The sequence below is a fragment of the Melospiza melodia genome, chromosome 4 (assembly GCF_035770615.1).
Source record: "Melospiza melodia melodia isolate bMelMel2 chromosome 4, bMelMel2.pri, whole genome shotgun sequence".
NCBI lineage: Eukaryota > Metazoa > Chordata > Aves > Passeriformes > Passerellidae > Melospiza > Melospiza melodia.
The window spans coordinates 65,002,849-65,015,254 of NC_086197.1; the positions used below are offsets into that span (position 1 = coordinate 65,002,849).

Here is a 12,406-nt window from a genome sequence, read left to right on the forward strand (position 1 = left end):
GTCCACGTTTTTGTTGCTCCATGAGTGATCTCAGAATAGTACGCACTGGTGGAAGGAGAGACGAGGTCCCAGGGCCCAGCCCGGCAGGACACCGCACGTCCCGGCTGGGGACCGCCGTGGTGGGGGCGGTGAGAGGGGGTGTCCCGCGGGCAGGAGCCCGAGCTTGGGTGGGGGCTCAGCATGGATGCTAGCGGGCGCCCCGCAGCCGAGCCTCGCTGCCCTCCCCCATGCCAGGGAAAGCACTTAAAGAACCAGCCGGCCAGACAGCTCTCTCACAGCACGTTTTATTTGCAGCGATGATTCCAGGGCAGCGCGCTTGTCCCGAGCCCCGGGGCCCGCTCGCCCTGCCGGGGTGCGGGCAATCCCTGGCCGGGGGCGGGCACGGCGCTTTGCCCGCAGCCCCAGAGGGAAGCGGCGGCCCAAGGGGCTGCGGGGCCGCCCCTCTCGCCCGAGAAGCGTTAGCAGGAGGCGGCCCTGGCGGCAGGCGCGGGGTGCCGGCCCTCGGGCCCCTCATAGCGCCTGGTAGGTCCGTCGGGGCAGCGGCGTCCCGGGCGTCTCCGGCCCCGAGTCGATGCTGGCGCTGGGCGAGAGGGAGTCGGCGTCGCGGAGGGACAGCCCTGGCTCCTCCGCCGGGGAGAGACGGTCCACGATGCTGGAGAGGCAGTCCAGGCTGGACAGGGCGCTGCTCTGATCGGCGGCGTAGCCTGGGCCGAGGGGAGGGCCGGGACAGGGCAGCGCGTTACCGCGGGGCGCCGCGCTGCCTCCCCCCAGCGCCTCGGGCAGCGCGGGGGGCCCGCGCCCCGCCTCCACCCGCAGGCCGCGCCGCTCGAGTCGCCCTTACCGTGAGCCATCTCGGCGCAGTAGACGGCGTCGAAGCCGCTGCCTCTCGCCGACCAAACGGGGCTGCCACAGTCGGCCTGCAAGACAGCGAGGGGCGAGTGCCGGCCCTGCCGCCCCCGCCCAGGGGCCAGCGGGACGCTCCCCGAGACGGGAAAGGGCCATAAAGGCCGGCGGGGAGGGAGCGAAGCAGCCGCCCCCAGCCAGGCTCCCACTGGCCCTGGGCAGCGCCTTCCCCATCTCCCCCAGCCTTACCCCGCTAGGGCCGCGCTAAGGGACAGCAGAGGGGACGCCGGGGGCCGGGGCCTTGCAGGACAGGGGGGACAGCCCTCAGACAGCGCTACCTCCCCCTATGCATCCCCGGAGAGCCCAGCTGCGTGCCCGGCGGAAAACCTGGGAAGGGGCCTGTTCCAGGGCAAACCGCCCGCCTTTTCCTGATGTCCGGGTGCGTTCGGCCCGTCCCACACCCATGGGACTGGTCCCACGGCGTTGGGCCGAGGGTGACCTGCCCGCGGGCCATCCTGGGGTCCCCACACCCCATGGCTCCTGCCTCTGTCTTACCATCCCGTCGGAGCAGCTGGAAGCGGGGCTGGTCGGTTCGGAGCAACTCTGTCCCGGCAGGTGATAGTAGTTTTCTACCTGTTCCCGCAAGAGCTCCTGGAGGCTCTCGATGTATCTGATGGCGTTTCGCAGGATCTCTACTTTGGGGAGTCTTTGGTTGGGGTTGGCAGTGGTGCATCTCTTCAGGGTCTCAAAAGCCTGGTTCACTTTCTTCAGCCTCCTCCTCTCCCTCATGGTGGCTGCCTTCCTTCGGTCCATTGTGGTGGATTTTCTTTTGCAGGCTTTGCAAGCCCACATGAGGCAGTGACCAGCTTGGTGGTGGCCAGTGGGAGCTCGGACATGCTCCTCTTCCTCGGAGCAGGCGGGCTCGGGGGGCTCGTGGGCGCTGAAAGGAGGCAGATCCCTGGGCTCAAAATCCTCGGGGAACTCGCCCTCCGGGGAGGAGAGGCAGGAGCTGTCATAGAAGAGCTCGGACGGGGAGAACTTGCAGCTGTCCATCACCTCCATCCCTGCTGCGGAGGCGTCAGTACGGGACCGGCTCTCGGCGAGGCGCTCCGCAGCGCGCTGGGGCAATTTCCTCCGTAATTAGGGACCCGAGACCAAGTGTCCTTCGGCTGATGCGGGGGGCCCTTATATATACATGGAAAGGGAGGCTGGTCCGCAGAGGCCAGTCTTTATTAGCATATCCCACCACAGCCCCTGCCGGGAGCTGTCTGGGCAAGCCCCCTCCAGTCCCCAGGAGACAATTTGCTCCGCACCGCTCCTTTGGAGCGCCGAGAGATGGGCACTTTTCTAATGAACGACCTCCCAAGAACTGATTGCGACATCTCCGAATTTCCAACCAAGTCTGTGAATTTGCAGTTTGGTATGGAAAGAGACAGAGGGGCAGTGGACGCGCACGAACCACTTGTCAGTGGCTCCTACAGACCCCTCTCTCGTCTCGGTGTGCACATCTCCCGTTTCCCATCACACGTTTCCTTGGGAGGGACACCTATACTGTCCACTTGCACATTTTTATTTCCCACATCCCGTGATCCAGGTCTAACCTGAAAAATTATAACCTTTTTCTTAGACCTGTGTTTCTTTATCTCGAGGAGCTCTTTATCCAATAATTAAAGTTGTGCCACCAACCGCTCAAATTTGCAAATTGAGGGACAGCAATGCACAGCTACTTGTGGCCAGGAGAGACGAGGAGAAGGGAAACCAGATTTTAGTGCTGCCGGATCGGATCACAAGGGAAGGTACTCACGAAAGAAAAGTGTGTTTGCTCCGATACAAATCCCTTCCCATTCTTTCTCCTTCTCTTGTGACCCGGAGCTGCTAGGGACACAACAATCAAGCAGTGCCTTGGGCTTGCTAATTTTCTGCTTTCAGGCAAACTTGTACCGTTACAGATGCGTCCCAGCTGCCAGTGCAACAAACCCCTCCTGGAAGTGTAAAATTTCTAACCCCCGCAATCCCTAAGTAACTTTACACAAGGGGACAAAAGCCTTGCGGAGCCCCAGCCGCAGCAGTAGCCGAGCGGAGCGGTGCAAGGGTCATTAGAGTGGTAATGAAGCCATTTAACAGGCATTTGCTAACGCGCTGGAATCCTTTGGTTTCGTCCAGGTGGCTTTTGTAGCTGAGGAAAATATTATGAGAAGGCAAAGGAAACCTTCCCTACCTGGGAATAAAATTATGTGACCTAGGCTAAGTCAGACGGAGAGCAAATGACCCAACAGCGGTTCAAACGCGATGGAGGTGGCTTTTGCGCCCAGGAAAAAGGCGCCTTCAGTTAGCCTCTCTTCAGGAAGGGGTGATGCGGTGGCACGGCGAGCCGCCTGTCTCCAAGTGAGCAAGGCCGGTAGGGAAGCATCTCCTGAGAGAGATGCCCTGTGGCAGCGCACACGGCCGGGAAGCTCTCCGGTCCGCACGGGCAAGGCGGGGAAAGGCCAGCAGCGCGGCCTGTGCTGGGGCTGCAGGGAACCCATCCTTGTTTCCCCGCTACCACCATCCCCGAAGCCCCAAAGGCAGACTGCCACTCTTAGGCTAAATTTTTTTCCTAAAAAGCAATCATGCACACACTCTTCTTCCTATGAAAGGCTGCAAAATTATCTAAAAGCTGGGGAAGGCTACATCTGGACTGCTTTGGTTTACTTGGGGCCATAAACACGGGGAGCCCCTTTGAAATGAATACGGTATGAAAAACAGGGAGATGATAAAAGAGTAAAGTTACAGAATGGGAAATCTCAGAATTTCAGGCTTCTGCCTCTCTGAGGTGCAGGTTGCTGTTTTGTTGGCCCACATCTGAAACAGGACAGTTCCCTACTGTTTTCCTAAGACAGCACCAGTCAGGAGGGGTTCTGCTCAGCAGTAACTTGAACTCTTCACTGGGCTGTGGCGTGCACACACACAGACATAGACAAACACACACACACAATTTCATTTACCGCGTTCGCGCTGGCTAAAATAGAGCTGTTTACATATTTATGCTTCGTGCACAAATAAACTTGATCTTTAAAGTGCCGGTTGCAGTTCCGATCACCTTTCTGGGTTGGTGCATGCTTGGGTTCTCTCCAAGCATGCACTGTAGATCTCCCGGTGCACAACGCCAAGCCCCTCAATCCCGCTCTCCTGGCATGGGCAGCTTTAGCTCGCAGATTTGACTCTTAACTCAGAGGAGCTGGGCTGTTAAGAAACGTGCTTTTCCCCAAAAGTATTTGAAGAGATGGGAAAAAAAATATCATGCCTTTTTCCTTGAATATTTTTGGGGAAATAGAAGAAACCATGGAAGGGCCTGTCACTCAGGAAGAAAAAAAAATCAGTAATTAGTATCCCTTAAGGAGCCCCCGGCTCCTCTGGTAAAGTGATCTCGAAACAAATTTGCAAAAATGCAGTAGGCGAGTGGAACTAAAGAAAGGGGGGAGAAAACACGCACTGCAAGGCCGGCTAATGAGGCTGCTGGCGAAGGGCGGGCTGGGGGAAGGGGGAGGATGGTGCTGCATTTCAGGAGGCTCAAGTCTGGAAAGCGGGAGCAGCCTTAGCATCAGACACTGTCTGCTCCTATGGGCTGGTAGAGAGAAAGTGGTGAACGTGTCAGGATCCCTTTAAATGGTGTTCCTCACCCCAGCCGTCCCCACTCCTCAGGAATCGCCGTGCCGCACCAATTCCTGGAGGGATTCCATCCAATGTGGGCACCTTCTGCAAAGCGTTCCATCTTTTCCCAAGTCCCACACCTTTCTATTTAAGAGCAGAAAATCCTACCGAAGCCATGAGTCAGGGGACTGAGGGGGTGAGAGGTGTTTGCGGTCCCGCCGGGCGCACCCCCAGCCCCGGCACTGGGAGCTGCCCGGAGCGCACCCGCGGGCCCGCAGGGCGGTGAGGAGAGCGCGTAACCTCACGGTGCCGAGCAGCTCCGCCCGGCTCCCGCCGGCAGCGGCACCGAGTGGGCACGGGCATCTCCTCCGCCGTGCCCCCACCACAAAATCGTTTCCCAGTCGGGCTGGCGGGGCCGGGCGCTTCCAGCCGTGTGAGAAACGTTTGGTTCCCCCCAGCGCTGGGAACCGTGCGCACCTAAGTAAACACATTAGTACCTGCCAGAGGGAGTTGTATAGAGGACAGCTGAAGAAGGCATTGGCCTCTGATGGCTCCCCGGGACTCCCAGGAGAGATCAAAGGGACACGAGGGGGTTTTAGCAGCCTTGAGACTGGGAAAAGTTGCTAGTTCCTGCTATCGGAGGGGCGTCCCAGCGAGCACATGGCTCAATTATTCAGCCTCCTCCCTCCCTGCCCCCTACGCCCACCCCCAGCTCATTCTCCACAGAAAGATGGAAACTGCGGAAAAGTCGTGCGGGGTCCACAAAGCAGCAGTGGTCCACGCAGGAATTTTGCCGTGGAAATAGTTGCTATGTCGCCGCTTGACTGCCTTGACTCTGAGTTAAGAGAATAGTTAAGTCTGCTGCTGGCTGTCCGCTTCCCTCCCTGGATTGCGGGCGGTTTCACCGAGGAAAATAAAGATGCACAATATAAAAGCCAAAACCAACCAGCCTAAAAACTCCAACGAAACAACAACAACAACAACAAAAAAATAACCCCAGCTAAAACACAAAACCAAAAACCTCAAAACAAGGCTTTAAACCCTGGGTCGCGTCACTTCAGAGGAAAGCGGGTGTCAACAGGGCAGCCCTGCAGACAGGCACCCCATTCTCCCTTCCCCCGCCTTCCTCCCACCGCTCCCGGCCCCGCAGGCACCTCAGGCCGGGCACCCCGCACCGCGGGCCGGCGGAGCCCCGCATCCCGGCTCTCCTGAGGGAGCGAGCAGGTGTTTGCTTCCCAGGGAGCGGAGCAGGTACAGGCGAGGGAGGCTGTGTTGAACATGGGATTTCCAGCCCGCAGAGGGGAGGAGGGAGCGGCAGGGGCACTTTCATTTGCGCAAAAACTGCGATGACTTTGTGCGTGGTCCCTCCGGAAAAAGACTTCATTAAATCACAAACCTCTTGTCTTTACCCAGTTATTGCCCTTTGATTTTGTGATTCCAGGGCCCTGTTTGCTTTGGCTGGGGACTTAAGTAAAGATTATCGTTATTAATATCTAACACAAACATTTTAATTGCAAACACACTGACGACCTTCACTGGGAAGCCCGGCATGTCAGCTGCAGCCGCGGGGGTCACGGAGAGTCTCTTCGGGAGGTATTTTTTTATTTAATGAAAAAACTCTCCTTTAGGCAAACTTACTCCAAACAATCGCTCAAGTTACCCTGCTGCTGGGGGAGCCTCTGCCGCGGGGGTCCTGCCGGGCGGACGGGCGGCTTGTTGGGGTGATTGCCCGGCCGCGGGTGAAGCTGGCAGTGGGTGCCCCGGGGTGTCTGTGCCTTGAGGGGGGGCCCAGCACGGCTCCTGCCCTGATGCGGGCAGCGGGTCCCCCGGGCTCGGATCGCCGTGTGAACCGTGTGTAGCCCTTCCCGCGGACTCGGCGGCGTTGAGACAAATTAGGAGGGAAGTCGACGAGCTGCTAGCCCGATCTGAAATACTCTCTTACTGGGCAAGTGCCTTGGCCACAGAAGCGAGCTGCAGCTATCCTTCCCGTGCCAGGTCGCTGAGGTGGCGCGCAGGGCCCAGCGCTCCCCGACGCGCCGCTTTCTGAAGAGCCCGAGGGTTCCCCGAGGCAACGGGGTTTAATTTGAGAGGAGGAAAAAACATGGGGAAAGTGTTGCATCACTGCGCCCACCACACTGTCCTGTCCCGCCGCAATTAGTCTTTGTAAGGGAGTATCTCGTTAGAGAGCAATTGGAGGTAGTACAGGACTGGTTTAAGGACCCGGCTGGCCACGGCGGCGCAGACAGGGCGGTAGGAAGGCACGGTGGATTGGAGTGCCAGCTCTCGGGCAGGCTCTACCCAGAGCTTCCCCTTCAGACCGATGTACCCGTGCCCCAGACGGCCAGGAAGGGGGAGATCTTCCCGAAACGCGACTGTGACCTTTCAAAAAACAGAAACAAAGAATAAATCAAGGGCTAAAGTTGGCGAGGAGACCGCGCGCGGTAGAGTTGCAGTGTCCTGTTTACTCGTGCAGGCTGTCCGGCGGGCCCTGTGTGTGTGCCAGGGCAGACTGCGCCGATCCCTGGTGGTCGCCCCTTCCCGGGGGTACAGCCTTTTACAAACCGTAACGCTCTGACTGTGAGCAGCTCCGTTTCACCATCCTCAGAGAGGCTGTGGTTTTTTACATCACCGAGTGAAAGGCTTCATATGCTGTTACCCCCCACCCCCAAACCCTTTCGGTCGCTTAACTCTTTCCTCCCTGAAGGACCCCATTCCCTTCTCCCTCAGGCTCAAGGAAGTCAAGGGGGAGTTACCTTTCCTGGGAAGAAACTACGGCTCCCTCCAGCCCCAGAGGGAGCGGGCTTCTGTCACAGCCAGTTGCTGCCCCATTAGTGCAGCAGGCCCGTCAGTTTTGGCGCAGAGAAGCCCTGCGTTCAAGCCCTCGGTGCCGAGAGGAGAAGGTGAGACGCACTGAGCCTCTCCCAGCTCCAAGACCGGGGCAGGAGGTCGGGGGGATGAGTGGGGAGGACGACGGGCGGGGTTATCTTCTTTCATGCCCCTTTTCGAACCTCACCTTTCATGTGCAGCGCAGGGCCAGCGAAGCATCTTTGCCTGGCAAAGGTCCTCGAGCGGCACTGTCGGGCATTTTAGGGGAGAAATATCGCTTTCCAGCGGGACATGCAGGAACGGGGCTGCGGGCGGCCGGAGGGGCGGCGGGTCCTGTCCGGCACCCACCCGTGCCCGCCCGGCGTCCCCGGGATCCACGGAGACACGGGGGATTCACACCCTGGTGATTCACACCGCGGCTGCGGCCCTAAAGGGGAAACCTTGGAGGGGTAAACGAAAGAAAAATCTGTCCCGTGTCCTGCCTTCAGTCGCACGGGTCGTGCTTCTGCTGCACGGCTCTGACTCTTCCGACCTTCATTCACTGAGGTCAGTGGCAGGTTTGAACTCCGGGATCGGGTTATTTTATGAAATTAAGAGGACGGGAAGAAAACACTGTAACACAAAGAGCTTTATTTTACAATCCAAGAAATCCATCTGTTCTTATATACAATATCACATTCCACCATTTAAATATATATGTTATGTTTATAAAAGAAAAGACAGTACTGAAATTATTTACAGGAACGAATGAGGAGGGGACTCTTTAAATATGACTCACACGCAATGCAACCAAGAGGTTCACTCAGACAGGAATGAACTTCCCGGTGAGTCTCAGACAAAGCGGATCACCGGTACACAGGTAAGTATCTTAAAAAATAAAAATAAAAAAGGAGGGTGGTTTATGCAACACAAGTTAAAGAAAACAAAACTCGGGTTAAAAAAAAAAGGCAAGAGAGAAGTCTGTCTGGCTCGAGTCAGTGGTGGGAGCCATTTTCTTTGGGGTAGGTGTACCTTGATTCGGTTTTAAAAAGGGCCCTGCTTGGGCTTTCCACTGTGTGAATTTGCTTCGTTACTTAGTTTAGAGGAGAGAGGACGGAGGCTCCATCTCCGTTAAATATACTACCACAAAACCCGGTTTATTTCTCCACCGCTTCCTCCGCGTTGGGCAGTTTGGGATCGTCGGAAGAAATACTGTCCACTATTGAGGAGAGGCAGCGAAGGCTGCTGGAGGCCGACGACTCGACAGCGGAGACTCCTGCTCAACGAGAGAGAAGGCATTAAAGAGCAGAGCGGAGCGCTGCTCCTCGCCGGGGCTGCCCAGAGCCCGGGCACAGGCGGGAGCGGGGCGGCGGCTCCGCCGGGATCGCGGCCGTCGGGGGTCGGGAATCGGGCCCGGGGGCGAGTTACCTTCTTTGGGGCTGACTCCTAGGGCTCGGGAATGGTCGGAAACGCTTTGCCAGTCGGAGCTGCAGGTGCTCAGGAAGTCCGAGCTGGGGATCTGCGGCACACAGGCGGGAGCGGGGAGGCGCGGGGAGAGGAGAGGAGAGGAGAGGACGGTGTTAGTGGGGCGGCCGCGGCTGCCCGGGCCGGCGGAGCTCCGCAGCCCCGAGGGCTGGCCGGTTCCCCGGGGAGCGCCCGCCTGCCCTGCCGACCCGCGGCGGCCCTGCCGAGGAGGAGGAGGAGGAGGAGGAGGAGGAGGAGGAGGGAGGGGACGGGCGCGGCGGCGCTGCCGTGGCGGCGCAGGGGCCGAGCGGCCGTGCTTACATTTCCCTGCTTGGGGCTGAAGCTGAAGGGGTCCCCCCCGATCTCCTGCATTTTCTCCTGCTGATCCAGCCTGTGCAAGAGGTCCTGCAGCCTCTCGATGTAGCTGATGGCGCTCCTCAGTATCTCCACCTTGGGCAGCCTCTGGTTGGGGTTGGCCACAGTCCGCCTTTTCAGAGCCTCGAAGGCTTCGTTGATCTTCTTCAGCCTTCTCCTCTCCCGCAGCGTGGCTGCTTTCCGTCTGTCCGTGGGGGCCGACTTTCTCTTGCAAGTTTTACAAGCCCAGATCAAACACTGGCCGGGGAAGTGAGGGGGTTGTAGTCCCGGGGGTGCCAGCACATGCTCCTCTCCGCTGCTGTCACTGCCGGCCTCCGGCTGCATTTGGTCCTGACATGGAGACAAGGTGCCATCGCTGCCTGGGTACAGCGGGGATCCCTCAGCCATCTCCAGCTGTTGCAGGGTTCCATTCTCCCCATCCAAGTAGAAGAAATAGGAGCCAGTTTCAAAAAGGTCCATCATGCTGTCCCTGGGCCTCTCTGCCTGCTTGAGTTGGGTGGCAATCTCAAAAACACCCCGAGGAACAACCCAGATGGAATTTAATTAGTGCAGTGACATAAGTCCCCCCTGCTTTATATAGGAGCTGCTGAAACCCTATCCAACTTTTAGCTGTCGCGGTGTATCACCCTCCAAAACTGATTCCAGTCAGTCTCCTGGGCGCTGTCCTGAGAACATCTCCTATTTAGATGGGGGAGGGGGGACACGAGAGGTGGGAGACAAATTAGAAAAAAAATTAAAACAAACAAACAAAGAAAAACCAAACCAAAACAACCCCAAAAACAAGCGGAAAAAAGTGCAGCCCAGCTGTGCGCGCTGCCCCGAAGTGCCGTGCGCTCGGGAGCAGCGTGCCCGGCCCCGGGGCCCGGCTGCGGGACAAAGGCAGGGCAGCCCTTCCCCAGCCCCCCGCTCCCGGACAGCCCCGGCGCACGCTCCCGGCCCGGGGCCGAGCACACAGGGATCAGGAGAGGTTCCAAAGGCAGCCATCGCTTTCCAAATAGACGGGTTAATATTTTCAGTAGAAGCCCCTGCTATTTCCACCCCCCGCCACCTTCCCCCTGCGTGCCATTCCTGGGACCCAAGGCACCCGGGCCAGCCCAAGGTTGGGAGCCAAGCTCGCTGCTCCTCTGCACACACGGGGAAGGTTGCCAAGGCAGAGCTGCGCTGCGATGATGCGGCACCCACAGATAGTGCCCCTCGGCTTAGCCTGTCGCTGTGAACTTTCCCACGTTGCCCATGAGGTGACAGGAGTGATTCCAGGTGACTGGGTCACAGTGGGATGGGGCTCGCTGCACAGCCCTTGTCCTTGACGCTGCTCAGGGCAAGCAAAGCCCAGGCATATGGTGTAATTGAAGTTTAATCCCTTGGGGCTGGCAGGGTATAGAGAGCTTCCCAGACACAGAGACAGAAATGGAGCTTGTGACCACTCTCTGTTAGCTTATACTGTAATGTCACATCATGTCTGGAGCTGTCTCTCATAAAGAAAGAGGATTGGGAAAATGACCCCTTTGCCTCTTTTCCTGCACTGCCTTGTGTTCTTTAAATACCATGTAATGTCTTTATGTTTACATAAATAGACATAGGTGCATATGCATATGTGCCTGTATCTATATGCCCATACACATGCACATTTATGTGGATAACTAAGTATATTCCTCTGTGTGTGTATATACACATGTGTAAGCTTTTTATAGAAACGATAGTATGTGAAGATGAAGCACCTGCAATGCTCCCATAGCTCTCAAATGTAGCTCCAAACTTCAGCTTTCTGAAGGCAAGTGTGGTGGTATTGTTTATTTTTCTAAAGCTACAATTAAATTAATCATTGACTCAACTGTTTCTCCAGAACAGCAAACCAATTTTTTTGGAGTCCAAAAATCTTCAATAGTAAGAGTAGTTGTGGTTTTGTTTTCACCACATCAGTGTTGTTGGAGTGGATCTCATTTCTTCTTTAATGAGGCAGAACAATATCCAGTTTTGGATGAGACAGAGAAATTCACACCGTTCTCAGCAAAACTAATTTTGATACTATTCCACCACTGAGGTTTTTTTCCCTCTTCAGATTAAAGAAAAGGCAGTCTGGCACTGAATATAAGAAACTGTTTCTCCGTTTCCATGTTCTGCAACTTGCTTTCTGTTTGACCTTTGACCAGTCACTTACTTTTCCTGTGATTTAATTTTCCACCTTTAAAGAGGGATGTAATGTTGACCTTTACCCATCCATTGTGTCTGTCTCTGATTTAATTTGCTGACTATCCATGGAAAAGCTGCTCCTTTACGTGCTTTCAGGTATTACAGGGGTCTTTGTCCCATAGCATTAATAGTAGTAATAATAAAAAAACCCAAAGCAGCAAAACCAAAAACCAACCAACCAAACACAACCACCCCCCCCCCAAAAAAAAACCCAAAAAACCCCAAACTCCACAAACCAAAAGTGCATTGTTCAATTTTTTTTTTTTTTTCACATTTACTACACTCATTTTTTTCCTTTTAATCTTTTGTTTCTTCAATACTACCCTGGGAATGTTTGGAACAAGACAGACAAGATCAGTCTACTGGTAAGGTGCACAAATGAAAATTTAGTTTAAAGGAGAAAGATAATTACCAAATTGTTGCTGTCCTTTCAAGAGCTTTAGGTGAACTCAGCAAGTTGGGAAACTGTAAGTTTAGGAGCCAGATGCTCCTGCTGCTTTCAACAGATTTCTTTTTTTTTAAACAGGAAACAAAATATGTTCTTTCTTCCCAGCACTTAGTGACAGAGTAAACAGATCCAGTTCCTCACAGTGATGTGGGCTCAACATAATTAGTCATTTGTAGGAATAACTGATAGGAGAAAAACTCCTAACAACTGTAAATAAATTTTTATTTGAATGAAAATGGTCAGATTCCCCATCATATAGGAAACTTAAATTTTGCTGCATCTCCCACTGCAGCTCCTTGGTTTATGTAACCCAGCCAGCAAACAGCCCTAGCACATATGAATAAAATATCCTCAGAGATGTTCTCCATTACAAAACTGAATGAAGTGGAGGATTCAAAGTTGGTATGGGCTTTTTTTCTCTTCATGCTTTTTATTCCTTATCATGTTAGATATAAGCACAAAGACATAAGAGGAAATAAAAGCATGTGAATAAGAACAACTGGACATAGAATTGAAAGGAGGATCACTAATGAAGAGTGCTTGTCATTTCAGTTGCCTTGGTAGAACCTCACAGAAAAAACTTACTCTGAAGCCAGTTCTTTATTCAATTGTTCATGCCTCTGTGCATGGTAGCTCTACTGGAAATACACT

The 12,406-nt window shown here is 55.2% G+C and overlaps 2 protein-coding genes across 3 annotated transcripts; both read right to left on the bottom strand.

Moving 5' to 3' along the window:
- Nucleotides 1-485: 485 nt before the first annotated feature.
- Nucleotides 486-7,594, bottom strand: MYF5 (myogenic factor 5). Of its 2 annotated transcripts, none has more exons than XM_063154973.1 (4): nt 7,487-7,594; nt 1,399-2,444; nt 842-917; nt 486-704 (listed from the first exon to the last, which is right to left on the bottom strand). In XM_063154973.1, the coding sequence occupies exons 2-4, from the start codon at nt 1,903-1,905 to the stop codon at nt 511-513; spliced, it is 777 nt and encodes a 258-aa protein (XP_063011043.1). In that variant the 5' UTR covers nt 1,906-2,444; nt 7,487-7,594; the 3' UTR covers nt 486-510. The 2 variants fall into 2 exon arrangements, with proteins under 2 accessions (XP_063011043.1, XP_063011044.1); XM_063154974.1 differs by lacking the exon at nt 7,487-7,594 and adding an exon at nt 3,828-4,725 and having other exon boundaries at nt 1,399-2,027.
- Nucleotides 7,595-7,912: 318 nt separating this feature from the next.
- On the bottom strand, nt 7,913-9,725 carry MYF6 (myogenic factor 6). The gene is made up of 3 exons (XM_063155918.1): nt 9,064-9,725; nt 8,707-8,797; nt 7,913-8,554 (listed from the first exon to the last, which is right to left on the bottom strand). The coding sequence occupies exons 1-3, from the start codon at nt 9,577-9,579 to the stop codon at nt 8,436-8,438; spliced, it is 726 nt and encodes a 241-aa protein (XP_063011988.1). The 5' UTR covers nt 9,580-9,725; the 3' UTR covers nt 7,913-8,435.
- Nucleotides 9,726-12,406: the final 2,681 nt, after the last annotated feature.